This window comes from Eucalyptus grandis, chromosome 8 (genome assembly GCF_016545825.1).
Source record: "Eucalyptus grandis isolate ANBG69807.140 chromosome 8, ASM1654582v1, whole genome shotgun sequence".
Classification (NCBI taxonomy): Eukaryota; Viridiplantae; Streptophyta; class Magnoliopsida; order Myrtales; family Myrtaceae; genus Eucalyptus; species Eucalyptus grandis.
Window position 1 is genome coordinate 5247134 of NC_052619.1, and position 17880 is coordinate 5265013.

A 17880-nucleotide genomic window follows, 5' to 3' on the forward strand; every position below is an offset into this window, starting at 1 on the left:
CAAGCCCGAGCGCGCCCGCGACTGCCGGAAACGGCGAAGAAAGGTGGAGGCTTTATGGTTCTTGATTCTTGTTTCTCTCTCTAACCTGCAGAATCTGTGAGAATCTGCATGTGGGTATATCCCCCCCGCGCATGCAATGCGTTCTCCTTTCTTGTTCTTCTGATGGAACGGTGACTGTGCGATTGTGATTGTGGCTGAGCGATATATTTCGAAGGAAGAGGAAAAAATATATATATAAAAATATATATATAGATAGTTTTTTGGAATGGCGGGAAACGAATGGATAAACGGGTACTTGGAGGCGATACTGGACAGCGGCGGCGGCGGGTCGTCGGAGCAGAACGTGCAGAAGGAGGTGAAGATGAAGGAGAGGGGGGACTTCAACCCGACCAAGTACTTCGTGGAGGAGGTGGTGACCGGCGTCGACGAGACCGACCTCCACCGGACGTGGATCAAGGTCGTCGCCACCCGCAACACCCGCGACCGCAGCTCCCGCCTCGAGAACATGTGCTGGCGCATCTGGCATCTCACCCGCAAGAAGAAGCAGGTGATATTCCGGGGCTGCTTTCTCCATGCTTCTGTTCTTTTTTCCGGAGAATATCTGGTGCATTTATTCAGTGATCGTTGCGAGAGATATATTTGGCGCGCGTTATCGGCTTGTTTCGTGGTGTTTTAAGATTTCCGGGATAAGAGAAGACAGGTTTAGAGATTGAATTGAGGTCCTTTTATGGTTGGATGGAAATATACAGTGCATTTACTTAGTGATTAGTTTATTATGGTCGGCTTTTGCCCTTTTTGTGTTATTGCTGTGTTACTTCATCCTCGGGTTCGTGTTTGATGTCCAGCTTGATTGATTGAGTAGGGGAAATTGTGAGATATATCAATTGCCCTGGGTCCATTCTCATTTCAATATCATAGTTACGTCACACACCCATCAACGTGCAAATTCCAATCAGGAGCATACATGCGCGTGTTAGCTTGGGCGACAGGCTATCTACATGTGAAGCTTGAATTTCTATAGACTCCTGAGTAGCAAAAGTTTCAGATGAGTGGGAGTCTCTTTGTTTTGTGAGCTCTTGTTGAAAGTAATTATTTGGATTTGAGTGCCTATAATGCATGAGAAACAAAAAGAAAACAAGGATTTTATGGAGAATGATCCAGTTATTCGAGGATTCTAGGTACGGGGGACACTTACAGGTAAGGAGAGGGGAAAAGAGGGAAAACCAGAATTTTTTTTTTTTTTTTTTTTTTTTTTTGGGGGGGGGCGGGCACATGTGTTTTCTGTGGACTGGGAACATCATGCCAAACAGAGGTTTCTACTTGTATGAATTTCCTACTTTTAAAACAAATCAACTGAGGCATTTGGCCTATATATTCTTCTACTTAATTGGAGGAAAATGCAGCCAGTTTGTTTACTGAATAGCCATAGATCTTTTCCATCAGCTCATCAGTCATAAAGTGTCCATTTGTTACACTAGCCGATCGGCCAATTGTTTAATAATTCAGCACATTCTGTAGGAAGCGCAGTTAAAGTTGGAACCGCATCATAAATTTAAATTCAATTGCCGACATTTCATGACCAAAACAGATCTCTGTGGTGTACACAGTGCCTACATGTTTCCAGCATTGTCATTAATCATATTGTTTTTGTGCTTAGGCATTTTGAGACAAATATTTAGTGTCATAAACAAATCCAACATATTGCGGTTCAATTGAGTTTTGTTTCTGAAGTAGCATGTCACACCAAACTGAGTTTTTGACTCAGCAATTCGGTAATCCTTACCAATTTCCCAATTTTTCAGTTCTATATAAAACACAGCTAAAATTATAGTTGTGTCCTGCTTCCAGTCATAAGTTCAATATACCAGGAAAAGTAATCACTATGACACATGTGGTGTCAACATGTTTCCAGCCATGTGATCAATTCGTCTTCCCGGTCATTCTTATTAATTAGACATGTGCGTATTGGACAAACCCAACATGTATTAACTATTACAGAATATAAACCCGGAATGTTGTAGATGGCAAGGGCTTTGAGTTCACAAACATACTAGTAGTAGATGATGTCAAAGATTTCACTTTCAGCTCTTTGTTTATTTGTTCTTGCATCTTTTCCAATGCTTTGCATCTCTCAATCGAGCATGTGTGGCCTACATCATAAGCACTCTCTTGTTCTCTGTATCTTCTGGTAGACCATTCATTGTTATATTGCTATTAGCTTTATCAAGGCGAGGCAATTGCATTCCCTGTATCTTCTTAGTTTTCCTACTGAAATTTAAGGACCCTTCGTCATCAGTTGGAATGGGAGGAAATGCAAAGGCTGGCAAAACGGAGGTGGGAAAGGGAACAAGGACGGAGGGACGCAACAGAAGACATGTCTGAGGACTTATCGGAAGGAGAGAAAGGGGACACTGTTGGAGAGTTGATGCTGAGCGAGACCCCGAGAAAGAAGTTTCAGAGGAACTTTTCCAATCTGGAAGTATGGTCAGATGATAAAAAGGAAAAGAAGCTTTACATTGTCCTAATTAGGTATAGTCTTTCTTCGGCTTAACTGTTGTTTAGTCAACTTCTTGCAATTGTGTGCCTATGAGGAGATAAATATAGAATTTTCAGCATGTTAGCAGGTGAGAGAGTGTAACTTTCATTTTCTTGTATTTATTTTTTGGATGTTATATTAGCTGAGAATACAACTTACAAGGTATCGTGAATGTTGTCTTGCCAAATAAAGAAGGTATCTCATTTCATTTCCCTTCTGAAATTCTGCTGAAGTAGGTTACCCTTTTTCGTAACCGAAGGATAAACCATAATAATATAACTGAATCTTACGCCAGACATGCTGATCTAACAGCAAGGCCATTTATCTTGAGTTCATTTGGCTACTTGAAGTTAGAGGAATAAACAATTTGGACATCATCCTGTACACCAGCGTTTAAATTTTTTGCCTATTTGTGAACTCCAAGATACTCTAGATCTCAGCATCGACCTTTGTGTATTCTCATGCAATCTGTCTGCATTCCTATGAATTGTAAATTCATCATTCACTCTGGGGCTATAATGATGCTGTTCGACTCATTGATCCAACTAATTCTTCTGACCAGTTTGCATGGTTTGGTCCGTGGGGAGCAAATGGAACTTGGTCGGGACTCTGATACCGGTGGACAGGTAGGCACGACTATGTCAATTTAGATTAATTCTTGTGCATTGACTAATCTAATACTGTGCACAGGTTAAATATGTGGTAGAGCTTTCTCGAGCGCTTGCTAGAATGCCTGGAGTATACAGGGTTGATCTTTTCACCCGCCAAATCTCCTCACCAGAAGTTGACTGGAGTTATGGCGAACCAACAGAAATGCTAACTGCTGGCCCAGAAGATGCTGATACCAATGAATTGGGAGAGAGTAGTGGGGCCTACATTATAAGAATTCCATTTGGTCCACGAAACAAGTATCTCCACAAGGAATTGCTCTGGCCATATATTCAAGAATTTGTTGATGGGGCTTTAGCTCACATTTTGAATATGTCGAAAGTTCTCGGCGAACAAATAGGTGGGGGCCAGCCTGTGTGGCCATATGTGATTCATGGTCATTACGCGGATGCAGGAGATAGTGCTGCCCTTCTCTCAGGTGCTCTTAATATCCCGATGGTCTTAACGGGTCACTCACTTGGGAGGAACAAGCTCGAGCAGCTCCTCAAGCAGGGACGGCAATCAAAGGAAGATATAAACTCGACATACAAGATCATGAGGAGAATTGAAGGAGAGGAACTTTCTCTTGATGCCGCTGAGCTTGTCATTACTAGCACGAAGCAGGAAATAGAAGAGCAGTGGGGTCTCTATGATGGGTTTGATGTCAAACTGGAGAAAGTTTTGCGTGCTCGTGCTAGACGCGGGGTAAACTGTCATGGGCGGTACATGCCAAGGATGGTGGTAGGGATTTATCCTTTCATGTTGTTCATCATACCTCAGTCAAACGTGATTATTCTTGTTAGCAGTTCGTATATTTCAAAGGTCTATTGACATCATTTATATTCATAATCATATTCAAAAGGAGATAACACAAGATTTGTTACTCTTCAGGTTACTAAATCGTTCCACGGATCATTAGAATTGATGTACTTGTCCAGAGAAGAGATTAAAATTAATAGTTGAATAGTCATTCGTAGTGCGCTCGTTTACTTAGATTCTCATATCACTGTTTCTTTTACAGGTTATTCCTCCTGGCATGGATTTTAGCAATGTCAATGTCCAGGAAGATACCTCTGAGGTTGATGGGGAACTGGCAGCGCTTATTGGTGGTGTTGATGGCTCTTCCCCCAAATCCCTCCCGGCAATATGGTCAGACGTGAGTATCTTAATTTTCTTTTTCTTTCTAATGAGAAATTTATCTAAGAAAGGCTCTGATGGCATTCTTAAGCAACACCCTAGAAAGCAACCGTGAGGTTGACTGGCAAGCTCTGTGGTAATTACTCCAATTGGTTGACTGGCGTGCTTTGTGGTCTAAATCATGCCTTGAAATAAGTTCTCATTTTGGCCTTCCTTGAAAGAAAAGTTCACAAACCTTCTTTCTCCAACTTACATTCCTGGAGTGATTGTCTAGGATTCTGCATTGCCATCATGTTTATGCCTTTTGTTATCCTTGCCGATTGCTAGAGCCTCTCTTCTGTCAGGTGATGAGATTTCTCACAAATCCCCACAAGCCAATGATCTTGGCTTTATCAAGGCCAGACCCAAAGAAGAACATAACAACTCTTGTGAAAGCCTTTGGAGAGTGCCGCCCTCTGAGGGAGCTTGCAAATCTTGTAAGAACGATGTTTGCTCTGTATGACTCTGACATGAACATACAGATGTAACTAAGTGGCAAGCTTTTTCTGCAGACATTGATCATGGGAAACAGGGATGACATAGATGGGATGTCCTCTGGAAGCGCCAGTGTTCTTACAACAGTGCTGAAACTAGTGGACAAGTACGATCTTTATGGGCAAGTTGCCTTCCCCAAGCATCACAGGCAGTCTGATGTTCCAGATATTTATCGTCTAGCAGCGAAAACAAAGGTTTATTCTTCACCGTACTCAAGGTCCGTGACCTCAGTCTTAACATGATAGGAAACTAATCCCACCTCACTTGTTGCAGGGCGTTTTTATCAATCCAGCTCTAGTTGAGCCATTTGGTCTTACTCTGATTGAGGTATTATGAGGTTTCCTCTTGTTTGTAAAAGATGGTTCCTAGAAGTATTGAGTAACACTTAATGTGCTATATGAATAATGTAGGCAGCAGCGCACGGGCTTCCTATGGTGGCTACTAAAAACGGTGGACCAGTTGACATTCACCAAGTAAGTTTGACCTGCTTACTTCGATACTGTGTGATATGTGTCTGATAAATCTTCCCCTTTTCTTTCGATTTTTGTTTTCGGTTCAGCGTGAGATGTTGAATTGGGAAATTTCTTCTAAATCCTTATATTTTGCTATGTGATTTAGGCACTGAATAATGGGCTGCTCGTGGACCCTCATGATCAACAAGCTATTGCTGATGCACTGCTCAAGCTGGTCTCAGAGAAGTCCTTGTGGCATGAATGCAGGAAGAATGGTTGGAAAAACATTCACCTCTTCTCATGGCCTGAGCATTGCCGTACGTACCTGACTAGGGTGGCAGCGTGCCGGATGAGACACCCGCAATGGCAAACTGCTACGCCAGAGGACGATATCCCAGCCGAAGAGTCGTTCAATGATTCCCTAAAAGACGTGCAAGATATGTCCCTTAGGCTCTCAGTTGATGGAGAAAGATCTTCATTAAATGGATCTCTTGACCATACAGCAATCGCTTCTGGAGACCCAGAGCTCCAGGACCAAGTGAAAAGAGTTCTTAGCAAAATTAAGAAGCAAGAATCTTCTGAATCGATTGACAGTGAAGGTGCAAACAAACCACTTGAGAGTTCGGTGAGCAAGTATCCAATGTTAAGGCGGCGACGTAGGTTAATAGTTATAGCTGTTGACTGCTATGATGGTGATGGGGCACCCAAAAAGAAGATGGTTCAGATGGTGCAAGATGTTATGAAGGCTGTCCGACAGGACCCACAAGCCACTAGGGTCTCTGGGTTCGCTCTATCGACGGCTATGCCGGTTTCAGAAACTGTGGAATTCTTGAAGTCAGGGAACATCCCAGTCAATGAGTTTGATGCTTTGATCTGTAGCAGTGGGAGTGAAGTGTATTATCCTGGGGCCTACACAGAGGAAGATGGAACACTTATTCCTGACCCGGATTATGCATCACATATCGACTACCGTTGGGGTTGCGAGGGCTTAAAGAAGACCATTTGGAAGCTGTTGAATACATCAGAAGGAGAAGAGAAACTCGAGGAACCTGGTCCCATTGAGGAGGATACAGAATCGAGCAATTCGCATTGCATCTCATACTTTATAAAGGACCTTAGTAAGGTGAGCAGAGTCTGTCGTTAAATATGTGCAGAACAGTTATTAGAACATGGTTACTAATTGACTCTAATAGTAATGACAAAAGGGTATTGATAGTGGAATACTTTGCAGGCAAAAAAAGTGGATGATTTGAGGCAGAAACTCAGAATGCGAGGACTCCGTTGTCATCCGATGTATTGCCGGAACTTAACCAGAATACAGATAATTCCTCTTCTGGCATCTCGAGCACAAGCACTCAGGTACATTTCTTTTTCTTCATAGTTGAACAGGTCAAATCAGCCCAAATTAAATGTTTGTCGGGATAGAAGTTCTGTGACATGATCCAGATGACTATACTTGCTGATTCAGTAGGCTGGTGTGATTTTGAAGTTGAAAACTGAAACATATTTCATCAAATCCATAAACGGGTCATTGGCTTATCAGACCATCTATGGCACAACAGTGCAGTAAAATTGCTTTTCTTATTTTTGGGTGAAGTAAAAGTTAGCATCTCCATGACAGGATGGATTTCTTTCGTGCAAATAACCGTCGTCATGGACGGTATCCTCAATTTCTTAAGCAGATTGTCATTGTTTCTCATTTAGAGGGTTTGCATTATTTTTTTTCTCCTTAGGTACCTGTTTGTGCGCTGGAGATTGAACGTCGCGAACATGTACGTCATCCTCGGGGAGAGCGGCGACACCGACCACGAGGAGATGATCGCCGGGGCCCACAACACTGTCGTGATGAAAGGGGCGGTGTCAAGGGGGTCGGAGGAGCTGCTCAGGACAACGGGCAGCTACCTGAGGGATGACATCGTTCCGAGGGAGAGCCCGTTGGTGACTTACCTAAGCGAGGGTGCAACTCCAGATGAGATTGCTGGTGCTCTCAAGCTGGGCTCTAAATCAGCCTCTGGGATGTGATGCGACAGTAATAGTAATGCACTGACTTATTTCTCTTTTTTGAAGCACCATCTGACAACATTAAAACAGGTGCTTCAGTTACAGCATTATTTGCCATAGATGGCTAGCAACTTCATACCTTATTGGTAGTTGTCATATATCAGCTTGCAAGTTCTATAAGCGTCCTTTGGTCTGTCACGATGAATTTTGAATCGTCGGATTGGGAACGCAAACTGCCTGATCTTGAACACAAGCATGGAATTTCATCAAATTTGCTATCCATAAATTTCTCTCATCTTCCACCTTTTTGAGTTAGGAAATCAAGTTTACATTTGTTGAAGGCTCTCTTTTACTTAAAACCTGGGTTTTTCTACCGGAGTTTGCTCGATGTAGTGATTATCGTATACCTAAAACAGGACTTGCCGGGTTCGATCCGTGATTTGATAACCAAAGGTCACATTAAAGTTGATTGGATGTCGTTGTGGCTTGGCCTTAAGTAATTGAAGGCCCAGGGATGCCTGTTCAAGCAACCCATTTGTTCTTAAACTGTAGTTCTCTTTGGGCTAAGCAATAGTCTTCTGGTTTGTGATGAAATGGTTCTGAAAGTTTTAGAGGGTCAGTTTAAACATCACTTGTCTGGTAAACTGCTACTGACTTATTCGTCCATTCGTGTAGGCCCAGGAATCCGGGCTCCGGAAGGAATTCCAGGAAGGCCTTATGGATCAAATCCCAATTCGATTTCCGAGGCGATAAGAAGCGACGGGAACATGAGATGAGCATGGCAAAGGTATCAATCGGAGTGCTCGCATTCTTATTAGAGTTAGCAGATGGGCTAAACAGGCATATACATTTGGAATAGAAGGTTAGAAAGACAAGCTGAAAGCAAGACGCTCTGTTAAATCCCTGGCATGATTTTTTCGATGATGTATTCAAGACAAGAACCTTAGTCAGGAACCATCAGTTATCTTTTGAATCAAAGTAACGATGAGCCTAGTATTATGACTCCAAAATTTTAGAGTCATTTTTTCAATTTTCTTTTGTAGTATTTTTTTCCTTGGAGGAAAAGAGCAGGTTATGTTATTATTAGCTTTCAAGGGTTCATTCCAATTCATTTTATAAAAAGGTAACACTTGTCATGATTTTATATATTCAAAGATCAACTTACGATAATGTAATTCTAGGCATAAATCAATTTGTATATTTGCATGTCGATATCACGTATTTATGTGATGATTTGGACTTGTCACGTCCAACTTCTTATCGTATCCACAAGGTTTTAGTCTTGCTCACCCCATTTCAAACTATTAATTAAAAGTAGGTTTCCATCTTGTGAAATGAATGTTCACAGGAGTGCAAGGCTGAGTGATCTTCCCCTTTATTCGTATGAAAAGCTAAAGTCGATAGGTGACAAGGAATCGGACAACATGGACAAACAAGACAAGATAATATTCCCAAAGTGGCCACTATACACCCAACATTGGATCTAACCCACTTTGATTTATTCTTTAATTCGATTCCATGTTGATGAAATATGCTTATGTCCACGCATACAAGAACCACTTCGATGCTTCCTTCTAGACTTCATAGCAAAGTCACAAGTATCTTGAAGAAAATGAGATGAGTCCGCCGCCCTGTGTGCCTCGCAAACTTTCCACTGTTGTATTGAAAAATAGAAAATTATATCCATTCAGATTGAGATCTATTGAATGGCTGAAAGCTGTTATGTTCTTCTAGAATGAGAAATTTGATTTTATTTGATATCAAATACTTCGAATATTTTAAAGGTAAAGATGTTTGCATTTTTTTTTTCTTTCACCATAATTTTAAACTTTTAAATCTTTTTTTTTTTTTTTTTTGCGTAATTTTGACTGAAAACAATTGAAGCCTTCGAGTCCTAAAACAAACCCAAAGAATATGTCTTAGGGTCTTTTTAAATTCAATTGGATTTAAAACTAATGAAAAGTCAAAGATGTTTGCAAAAAACATTTTAAAAACAATTCTTTCTCCATAATGATTTTTTAGTTAAAAAAAAACATCAAAATTTATGTCATAAATTACCTTGGACTTTTTGGCATATAAAAACATGCATTCATAAATATGAATAGTTATAAAGTTCTTGTGTTGTCAAAATCTATTACATTTTTTCTTACTTTGAAAAAAATTATGCATTTATCTAGTCTTGAAATATGTTATATGGTTCCTTTCAAAATCATTATTATTTTCAATAGATTTTAGTCTTGATGTAATTCACATCTCTTCAAAGATTTCTTGATATCATAAATTATTCAAATTAGAAATTGGGGATAAAATGTTCAAATTTTAGAAAATCAACAGAAAAATGAGAAAAAGAAATTGATGGGCAAAGCCCGCACCTATGACACGTGCAATTATGGAGGAGTAATATCCAATTTTAATTAACGTGAAAACCTAATTTCCTAAAAAAATTCAAAGCTATATTCAGGGTCAATTTTTTTAAATTTTTTTTAAAACTAAAGAAGAACGTCTTTAGGTTCAATCTCAATTATGTACTTAAAACAACTTACCAATCAAAAAAAAAAAAAACTCAAAATTTAATTCAAGTTAAATTTACCCCTGGACTTTTTCATAAAAAACACCATTTAATCATAGTCCAAAAACGACAAAAAAAAATCATTGTCCAAAATCTCTCTGAATTTTTTCTTATTTAAAAAAAAAATCACCAACTTTCAATCTAGTCTTAAATATGCCCTTGTTAACTCTTCCAAAATCACTATTAGTTGTTCAATGTGGAATTTTCTCTTCGAAGATTTCAAATTGATATCAATTATTCAACTTTAGAAAATTATTCCAAAAAAATGTTTGATTTTTAGAAAATTAACAAAAATTGAAAAAGAAATTGATGGGCAAAGCCCGCACCTAAATGGTGCAATTTTGGAGTAAGGGCCAATTTTAAAAACATAAGACTAATTTCCTAAAAAGCTCCAAGCTATATTCTGTCTCAATTTTGCCCAAAACTTTTTTTTGACTGAAAAAAGAACATCAAACTTTAGGTTCAATCTCAATTGCATGGGATCTTAAGTACGATGTCGGGGTGGTGGGTCCTTCGCTAGCGTCGCTCCGGGTTTACCCGCCAGCTGCTGGCTATACGGGGTTCCTTAGGTATAAAAAAAAAAAAAATAAAAAAAAAGCAATGAGACTAGAGTTAAAGTTGGTGAATTTTTTTAAACACCAAAAATTCGAGTTAGATTTAAGATATAACCTAAAGTTGGGTTTTTTTTTTTTTTTTTTTTGACAAAACAAGTTCAAAGGATGGATTTGGACTATACCTAAATTTGAGGTTTTTTTTTTTTTTTTAAAAAAATTTGAGGACAAAATCAAAATTGTACCTAAAGTTGGGGTTTTTTTTTTAAGAGACTAGGCCAATTAACATATATCTTTATTTTAATTCACTTTATATTTGCACAATGCTTCCTACTTTTTCCTAAGATTATTGTCAATTTCCTACAATCAATCCTTTTTTTTTTTTGGCAAGGATCATGAAATACGAGGTTACATTTGGTCGTCCGGATTTATAATCGAGATAAGATTGGATAGGACAGGATATAAAATCCTAGGATTTTTTTATATTCTATCCAATATTTGGTAAATCGCAATATTAAAGTCGGATATATTTACATCATATCATGTATATTTTTTTTTTTTTTTATATAAATGGCATGTCATTATAAATGAACCTAAATGTTCATAAATGAAGATAATGAAAATCTCTCGTAACACTATTCCTTAACTTATTTTTATTTTATTTTTCCTCTTATTCATATTATTTTCTTTATTATTTCTTTTTTTCCCCTTTGATCATTCTTTAATAAAATTTTATCAAATAGTAAACTATACTAACATACTAAAATATAAAAATACCTAAAATATATAATAAATATAAATATTTAATTTATAGATTGAATATTTATTATAAGATGGAATTAAAGTTGAATATATAAATTAAAATGAGATTAATTAAAAATAAATTTCTATTTTTTATTTTTAATTTCTTAAATTAGAATTCAAATATTATTTATATTGAAATATAATTTCAATTTTGTTAATTTAATAAGTTTTTATTCTAGAAAAATAACTTTCTTATTATAAACATTATAAATCCGATCCACATTTATCGCACCTCCCCAATGGGATAATTTTATCCTGCTTATATCCCTCTTATATCCGACTTTATCCTATCCTGAGCGAGCATCAAATGTAGGATAGGATAAATCATATTATATCATAAATTTTATCCCGACTGCCAAACGCAGCATAAAGATTTGGGGATATTTCGCACTTGACGGAATTGCTTAATTACGGTCCATTAATTTTAAACGAGCTTTATATGACCCTTTCTTAATTGCGGTGCATAGAATCTACCCATTAATTTAAATTGGAAGGATCCCTGTGAGAAAATCCTGAGGTTGCAACTTGTACTCCCTCATGTGCAGACATGTCTCCTTACATTCGAGTTTCTACATTAGCATCACTGACAATAGGGATGATCGCTGTCGAGCAGTTCTAGCATGACTACCTATATATATGAATAGCTTTATAGTTCCTAAAAACAAATTCTTCATTATTTAGTCAATAGATATTGTTGGTCTTGATATAATTAAGCTCTTCGAAGATTTTGTTGATATCATAAATTATTCAACTTTAGAAATTCATTTAAGTCTATAAAAGGTTCAAATGTTAGAAAATCAAAAGAAATAAGGAAAAAGAAATCTATGGGCAAAGCCCGCACCTATGACACGGTGCAATTATGTGCGAGTAATATCCAACTTTAATTAACAGAGGCCTAATTTCCTGAAAAAATTCCAACCTATGCTCAGTCTCAATTTTGCTCAAAACATTTTTAACTAAAAACAGAACATCAAACTTTAAGTTCACTCTCAATTCTGTCCCCCATTTTTTTTTATCTAAAAGAACCTCAAACTTTAATTTGAGTCCCAAATTTGCCCCGGACTTTTTTTTATATAAAAAAACCAATTAGTCGTAGTCCAAAAAGACAAAAAAAAAAAAAAAACCATTGCCCAAAATTTTACCAAATTTTTTTGTCTAAAAAAAATCGCCAACTTTCACTCTAGTCTTAAATATGACCCCGTTAACTCTCAATTCAAAAATCAACATTAGTTGTTTGACCTGGCATTTTGACGTTGGTAACAAATTCACATTAGCGAGGTGATGTGGAAAATTATCTCCAAAACAAAACTGTCTTTACTATGAAAATTAGGGAAATTAGAAATGACTTACAATGAATTTTGAATAGAGGACTAATGGGAACAATGGGACTAGAGTTAAACTTGGTGATTTTTTTAGGCAAAAAAAAGTTCAAGCTAAATTTGCGACTAAACCTAAAGTTGTTTTTTTTTTTTTACAAAAAAAAAAAAAAAGTTCACAGTAGATTTGGACTATACCTAAATTTGAGGTTTTTTATTTATAAAAAAAAAGTCGAGGAAAGAATTGGGATTGCACTTAAAATTGGGGTTTTTAGGAGACTAGGCTAATTAACATATATGTTTATCTTACTTCACTTTATATTTCTGCAACGCTTGCTATTTTTTTCTAAGATTATTGTCAATATCCCACAATCAATCTTTCTTTTTTTGGCAAGGATCATGAAATATGAGGATTTGGGGTTATTTCGCAGTCCACGGAATTTCTAAATTACAGTCCATTAATTTCAATTGAGCTTTCTGTGACCCTTTCTTAATTGCGGTACATAGAATCTACCCACTAATTTAAATTGGGAGGATCCCTGTGAGAAATTCTGAGGCTCCAACTTTTACTCCCTCATATGCAGATTTGTTTCCTTATATTCCAGTTTCTACTTTGGTATCGCCGACAATAAGGGTGACTACCGCCGACCGGTTCCAAAATGACTAGAATCTACCTATCAGAACCGGTTCTCAATTTCTGGAAAGACCTAGTTCGCTGTTCTATGTCGGTCAATTTAATCATGCCATCTCTATGATTGTCCTCTAATTAAAGCGGGTAAACCACATAAATTAATCTAATGTTATCGCGACATAAGGACCTTACTCGGGTAAAACAAGTACTTCTAATCGATGCGTTGAAACGATGGTTAGAGAAATGTAACATACAAAGCATAATCCAAATAATTTGTATGAGAAAATGCCAACAAGTCCTCTATAATCAATCCCAAAGGAAGCCAAAATGACCTCCTTGAAAATGCTGTGCCCATTATTCAATCCCAGAAATCTTGGCTTATTACCTGATAAGATAGAAAGAAAATGAAAATTCATTAAGGGCGCGACGAATTTCGCACTGCAAATCCTTTGGAGCTCTTCGATTCCCGTCCTCGAAGGAGATTCAGTTAGCCGGAGCTGTGCTATGCGCATCTTCCTCAACCTCAGACGCTTTGAGGTTGGCCATCTGAAGGGTTAGGTCTCTGACCTTGTCATCCACGGACTGATACAACATTTTCATTTCGTCATCCTTAATCAGATCGACGACGTTCTTACCCGAAAGATGGTCGAGCAACAGCAGTTCCATCTCGAGATCCTGGTTCCTCTTGATCCCGTTCTCCAATTTAAGCTCCAGCATCGACACGTCCTTGGGGCGGTAGTCCTCGTGGTTCAGCATGTGCTTCCCCTGCTTCTTCGAGGGCAAGCTCTGGAACCGCTCCAGCACCCGCTGCGCGTCCTCCGGCGACGGCCAGACGTGGGGCTCCGCGTCGCTCGCGGTGTAGATGATCGCGCAGGTGTCGACCCCGCACAGCGTCTTCAGCTCACTCGCCTTCTTCAGCAGCCCGCCCTTCCGCTTCCGGAAGGTCGTCTTCCGGACCGAATCGTTCGTGATCAGCTCCAGTCGAACCTTCCTCCGACCCATGTCGTCCCCAAGAAGCAATTCGATGGGGGAATTGGATGGCTATAGCTCAATTGATCTTAGAGGACGATTTATAGAGGGGTGTCGGTCATTACATATATGACAAGGTCCAATGTACCGTCTTTGGAGCAAGGATGTCTCGTTCACGACCCCCACGCATCGAAAAAATAGAGAGATGCAACGTATCGCTGATCATAATTGGTAAAATGATGAACGCGGAAAGGCGAAAAACTTCTTATTTTGTGAGACCGGACCGACCTTTCGCGGAAATTATAGCTGGATATTCGGAGGACGGTCCATAGCGGCAACTATGTACTATAAAGTCCTTTCGATTTTTTCAAGGTCATAATTCGCAAGAAATCCAGGTATAGTAATTCGCATTGATTTTATTGAATACTAGCTCATCACGGCTTTCTGGGTAGGTATGATCTTGATGGTTTCCATCTTCAAAGTTGCCATGGCAAGAAACTTGGGAGTCAAGACAAGGAGCCAAGCTTTCTCTATAGAGCTACCCATGAAAAAAAGCGGGCCTTTTAGGACGCGTTCGTTTCGTGGAAATTGAGTGATTTGAAAAATATTTTTTGAAAAATAATCGCTTGTATGCTTGCAAAAATAAATGAATGGAAAAGTTTTTTGTCACCCATAGAAATAGTTAGACATAATTTGTTATTGATGATGATAACAATATTTTCTGTTAACTAATTTTTCTAAACGATGTAAGCAACTATTTTTCAGAAAATAGTTTCCAAATCACTCATTTTTCGCGAAACAAACACGTTCTAATTATTATTATTATTATTATTATGGAAAAAGGGCTAAAGTTGAATCTAAAAATTTAAAGTCGTGGATCTAATACTCATATTTTATCATCTAATAAAACATGAAATAATTCTCTAGGTGGCAATGAAAAAAATCTAGTGTTAGGCCTTTTAATTTAAGGTTCCGTTTGTTTTACTAAAAATTGAAAAATATTTTTTTAAAATGATTACTTGTATCACTACCAAAAATGAATAAGCGAAAAATATTTTTGCCTTCATATTATATGCACATTTTTTATGCGGTACTTGTCATATCATATCACCATATGTGATGGGCTTAGTTGTCATATAGCTTAGTTATATTTAATAAATTTCACTTTATCTCGCCCTCACTCAATTTCACACTTGCTCACTTTATGCTTTTACTTCAATTTGGGTATGAGTTTTCCTATATCAACACTATAGGTCTAGTTGAGTATTGATTACTAAATTTGCATTTTATAGAAATGAATCAATTTACCTACTCGTTTGACGAGTCTAAATATATCAGATTTGGCAATCAAAGTGCATTTCACTCTTAGGTGTATAATTGCCTTTGTCTTATGAACATTTCTTTTATTTTCTTTTTCTCGCTACCGAGAAATGTTTTTTGGGGTTGTTTTTTTGTTGACAATTAATCTAATTCTCTACAATCAATCTTCTTTCTCAATTAATCACTTAATTATTGAAATATTGAAAATCCATAGTCCCCTTCATGTGCTCTTCTTTTTTCGCTTTGATTGTGTTCGAAACTAGAATGACGCCAAAGTTTTCCTACGTTTTTTTGCATGCTCTTTTAGATTTGAACCTCAATTCAAGAAAAATTACTAAAAAGGTTCTAAAAATCTTACTGTTATTGAAAGAAGATGAATTCTTTTTTTTTAATCACTTAAAAGTCATGCGAGATGAAAGTCTCATGCACGGTTCCATTAGGCCATGATAAAAAATTATTGACATGGATATCGGTCATTTAATATGGGGAATCTTTAATAATATTTTGATAATTTATTTTTATTTTATTTTATTTGTCCTTTTCTTAATTTTCTTCTCTTTTTCCTTCTTTGGACACAGTAAAAAAAAAAAGGTAAAGAAGGAAGAGAAAAAATGAATAAATAAATAATTGAAAAAAAAAAATTATGTCAACAATGGCTATATCGCGGGGACGGCTAACATCAATGTTAGCAATTTATAGACAAAAATAACTCAATAGATTCAATTGGTAAAAACATGAAAATGTTTAAAACTTTAATTAGCACAATTAAAAAGTTTAAAATTGAATAGTTTAAGATGCAACATGTTTATAACTTTTTTTGTAATTTTTTTTTTCAATTTTCAGGAGTTAGCTTTCTCTTTATATATTATTTAAATAGGTAGTAATTCCTTTCTTTTCAAATCCCAACCGTGGATCGTGTTGGGATTCTTAATTCACATGGGTAGTTGCTCATGCTTCGTGTGGGTTTTATATATCAAAATTTGTGGAATTTATGTTTATTAAAACTCCTTTTCTACATTCTCACCTTTTACCAAAAAAAAAAAAAAAAATCATTTTCTACTTTTTTCACATTAAAATTTTTGAAAACAATGATATTATTTTAGAGTTATTACAATGACAATAATGTTTAACGTGTATTACTTGATTTAATATTCTAAGTTCTTTTATCTTTTATGCAAATTTACTTTACAATTATCAAAGATCCTATATGTCCTATTTTATAAGATTTGAACTAACCATGGACTATATTTCATTGTAACTCGGACACGGTTGTTTGTAATTTTTTGGCGAAATGCTAAAGTATTTTTCCTTTCAGAATTAGAAGAAATGAAAGTGGGGTAGGTGTCAATGAAAGAAAGGGCCAAGTGTCGATCTCATGTGCACCAAAATACTATAAAAGAATGAGATTTTGTTAGATTCAATTAAAGTCGAAGTTCAACGGGCGGAATCTAAGTCTTAATTTTTTCTTTGAAAAGTATATCCATGTGCTTCTTCTCATCGATAGGCAAATTGCCTTTTTCTACTTGGCAAACTTAATAATATATATATAACAATGTTATATTTTCATAAATGAGACTCCATTACGTCAATAAAAAAATTTAGAACTTTGTTAGACTTATAGATAAAGATTTGGAATTTGGTTGTAGTAATAAAAATAAAAAAATGTTTAAAACTCCATTGTTTTTACTCTTGTGAATCTTTCTGTATGATATTACATTTCGCTTGCGTTTAGGAATGGTTAAAAAGGCTTGTGGCTCCAAAAGTTCTTGGCCAGTTGCTAAGGTGTTTTACAAATATATTTCGGACAGCTTTGGGGAATATATTCTATTTCCAAATTTCTCCAAGATTCCAAGCCTTTGGAGAGATATGAGCTTTAGCATTTTCAGAATGTTAATATATTTTTTATTCTTCTAATTTCGCCTCTCTAAATTTTCAAAATTCCACAAATGTCCTCATCATTGACCATCTAAGCCGACGGGGCCAGATTTGGCTCTACGAGGCGTGTCCAGCGAAGGACACTTTTAAATTATACTTTATTGAACACAAATTGCAATTAAGAAAAATATTTAAGCTAAATTGCTTTCCCCAAAAGCCCAACGAGAACTTAAGGTAAAAATGGATGGATACGGTAGATATTTTGTACATATATGTAAAATGTTTAAAGATGTTCAACTTGATAGATTATTTATAACTTCTTTATTAAAAAAATTGGGATTGCTATTTACTCGTGAGGTTATTTTGATGAGAGTAAAAATTTATAATATCCAAATACTTACCATTTAGGTGAACCTAAATAATAAAATCAGAGAATAATGATGAAATGCGAAGAGCAGGGAGGATCTAACCTTCGTATACTTTCCTTTAGTTTAAAGAGCAGAGAAAAACAGCTACACACAGTTACAAATATTATTA

General features: G+C 36.8%; 2 protein-coding genes across 2 annotated transcripts; one reads left to right on the forward strand and one right to left on the reverse strand.

The window, feature by feature from the left end:
- The first annotated feature begins 242 nt into the window (after nt 1-242).
- LOC104456017 (probable sucrose-phosphate synthase 3) lies at nt 243-8462 on the forward strand. The gene is made up of 13 exons (XM_010070710.3): nt 243-547; nt 2297-2529; nt 3099-3162; nt 3227-3925; nt 4206-4340; nt 4666-4797; nt 4873-5049; nt 5129-5182; nt 5266-5328; nt 5474-6430; nt 6539-6666; nt 7041-7342; nt 7984-8462. The coding sequence occupies exons 1-12, from the start codon at nt 266-268 to the stop codon at nt 7327-7329; spliced, it is 3213 nt and encodes a 1070-aa protein (XP_010069012.2). The 5' UTR covers nt 243-265; the 3' UTR covers nt 7330-7342; nt 7984-8462.
- Nucleotides 8463-13472: 5010 nt separating this feature from the next.
- On the reverse strand, nt 13473-14273 carry LOC104456018 (agamous-like MADS-box protein AGL80). The gene has a single exon (XM_010070711.3). It carries the CDS (start codon nt 14179-14181, stop codon nt 13663-13665), a length of 519 nt encoding a protein of 172 aa, XP_010069013.2. The 5' UTR covers nt 14182-14273; the 3' UTR covers nt 13473-13662.
- Between the last annotated feature and the right edge of the window lie 3607 nt (nt 14274-17880).